Here is a 2,500-nt window from a genome sequence, read left to right as displayed (position 1 = left end):
CGATACCAGGGAATCGCGATCCTTTTTCCTCGGAAAATTAGGAAAAACTCACCATGAAGTTCGCCTCGATAAACGCAAAGTGTCCCACCTACGGTGAGCAGCAGGTAATCTATGTTGGTGCACACACGGGATCGTTCAAAAGTAAGTTAAAAGCCGAAAGCCCGCAATTCGAAGTACCGTAACACGTTTCTTCTCAACGCCCTCCACAGGAATTCATGTATTCGATGATAATCCGTACGAGCAGAAGAATCTGCAGCCCATCGAAACGCTCACGAAAACGTCGAAAGTAACCTGCATGGAATTTGGGAATGCGGAACAGACGGAAATACTGGTTGGCCGCACGAATCGCTTCGTCAAGGTGTTCAACACGATCGAAGAGGAGAGCACATCGAACTTCGAAGCCGGCAAGGATGAGGTGGTCGGTTTGGGACGCAGCGACGAGTGCATTGTTGTTGGATCGGCAAACGGAATCGTACAGATTGTGAAATACCCTACGCCCGTGGAGTTTAGCGTTGGCGAGAACTTGGCACGGATGCGCTTATGCCCCGAGGACACCAAGCGGATGGTGACCGGTGGTAAGCTGCTGAAGCAAATCATCAAGCTGTGGGACTTGGAAACACAGACCGTACTGTTTAGCGCGAAGAACGTCCGGAAGGATATGCTGGAACTCGAGCAGCCCGTCTGGGAGAACGATGTGGTGTTTGTGGACCGGAATTTGATTGCCTCCTGTTCGCGCCACGGTTATGTGCGCCTGTATGACACCAGAGGACCCCAGAAACGACCGATACAAGGATACACCTCTAACGATCCCGATGATCAGCTGTCCTTCTCCTGTTTGACATCGCACGGAGACTATCTGTACGCGGGGACGACCACCTTCGGTGCGCGAGCTTTCGATATACGCAAAATGAAGAATCACATCCACGTGTACAAAGGTTTCACGGGTACGGTATCATCGATCAGAGTGGATCCTACCGGCAATCACCTGGTGACCGGTTGTCTCGATCGCTACGTGCGTGTTCACCATGCTCACCGGACGGCCCTGGAATACCGGTGCTACGTGAAATCCAAACCAACGCAGGTTCTGATCGCCGACTACAAGGAACGCAAGGTTTCGGCAAAAAATGCCTCCGACGATGAGGTTGAAATCGTCGAAGAAGCGGATGGTTCCGATGCCGAATATGACGAGCTGTTTTCCAAAATGCAAACCGTCAAGTGAGTGATTGCATCTGCAGCTAGTTTTAAATGCGCTTTCGATGATAGTCACCTAACTCGATCTTTTTCATTTCAGCGAACGCACTGCTGGTACGAACAAACGGAAAGCTGATGGAGAAAATGGATCAACGAAAGTGGTGGCCAATGGGGGACAAGCGTCGTTGGGTCAGAAAAAGAAAAAAATAGCGAAAAATAAGTAATAAATGTGGATCCTCCCGAACATCCAGGATCCAGGAACAGACATTTTCGCTTCACATGGTTACAGTTCAGTTTCAAGATGACCTTCGAAAGCCCATAAGAAAGGTTTGTACGCCTGCTATCATTTATCACTAAAACGCTTCTTTTGATGATTCTCATCGGAGACCAAATTCTGCGGCTGCAAACAAATACAAATAAGCAGATGTTCACTAGAGGGCACGACGCGGTGGCTGTGGCTGTAGCTGGTAATCATGTAAGATGTTCCTTCTATCTTGGCTTATCAGTTATCAGCAGCGGATTGTAAACAATACACAGTGGTCAGGCAATCATGATGAATATGAATCGTCATCTTCAGCCGCAGTAGACAATAGCCCAGCTCTACCGGTGGACTCATTTCTGTGTTAACTGTAAGTTTGTTGGAAACAAATCGGTAAAATATCTTCCCAAATTCATGGCTCTAGTGTCGGTGCTGGATTATGAGCAGCGTGCATTCGAGAAGATCCCGCGCAATGCGCTCGATTACTATCGCAGTGGTGCAGGAAATGAGCTGTCCATGGGCCTGAATCGATCCTGCTTCGATCGGTTACGCATAAGGCCGCGCATGCTGCAGGGCAGTGCCGAGCGGGATCTATCGTGTACCGTGTTCGGTGAGCGGTTCACGATGCCGATCGGCATTTCACCAACCGCTATGCAACGGATGGCACATCCTGAGGGTGAGGTAGCGAATGCCCGGGCGGCCGCTAGCCGCGGTGTAGCCTTTACGCTCAGCACCATCAGCACCAGCTCGATCGAGGAGGTAGCGGATGCAACTCGCGGTTCGGTCAAGTGGTTCCAGCTTTACATCTACCGCGACCGGAAGCTTACGGGGTCGTTGGTGCGCCGTGCTGAGAAGGCCGGTTTTCGTGCCATTGTCCTGACGGTTGATGCACCCTTGTTCGGTTTGCGTCGAGCCGATTTGCGCAACAAGTTTTCACTTCCGGAACATCTAACGTGAGCATAGGGTGGGCCGTTCCGACCGTTGGTCGCTGTACTACATAACGGACTCGTGTATTGCAGTATGGCCAATTTCGTGGGAAAAGCAGCGACC

At 50.7% G+C, this 2,500-nt stretch overlaps 2 protein-coding genes across 2 annotated transcripts in view; both read left to right on the top strand.

The window, feature by feature from the left end:
• Window positions 1–1,456, top strand: part of LOC126574943 (WD repeat-containing protein 74) — a 1,472-nt gene extending 16 nt beyond the window's left edge. Inside the window, exons 1-3 of the mRNA XM_050235363.1 lie at window positions 1–141; window positions 210–1,215; window positions 1,292–1,456. The exon at window positions 1–141 is cut by the window's left edge and continues 16 nt beyond it. Coding sequence (XP_050091320.1) covers window positions 54–141; window positions 210–1,215; window positions 1,292–1,415 — 1,218 coding nt within the window. The 5' untranslated portion in view covers window positions 1–53 and the 3' untranslated portion in view covers window positions 1,416–1,456. The remainder of the gene's footprint in view (window positions 142–209; window positions 1,216–1,291) is intronic.
• Window positions 1,457–1,769: 313 nt separating this feature from the next.
• The window catches only part of LOC126574731 (uncharacterized), a 1,405-nt gene continuing 674 nt past the window's right edge, over window positions 1,770–2,500 (top strand). The window contains exons 1-2 of the mRNA XM_050235078.1: window positions 1,770–2,403; window positions 2,470–2,500. The exon at window positions 2,470–2,500 is cut by the window's right edge and continues 228 nt beyond it. Coding sequence (XP_050091035.1) covers window positions 1,865–2,403; window positions 2,470–2,500 — 570 coding nt within the window. The 5' untranslated portion in view covers window positions 1,770–1,864. The remainder of the gene's footprint in view (window positions 2,404–2,469) is intronic.

The sequence above is a fragment of the Anopheles aquasalis genome, chromosome 3, assembly GCF_943734665.1.
Source record: "Anopheles aquasalis chromosome 3, idAnoAquaMG_Q_19, whole genome shotgun sequence".
Taxonomy (NCBI): Eukaryota; Metazoa; Arthropoda; class Insecta; order Diptera; family Culicidae; genus Anopheles; species Anopheles aquasalis.
This window is presented reverse-complemented; position numbering and strand designations above follow the sequence as displayed.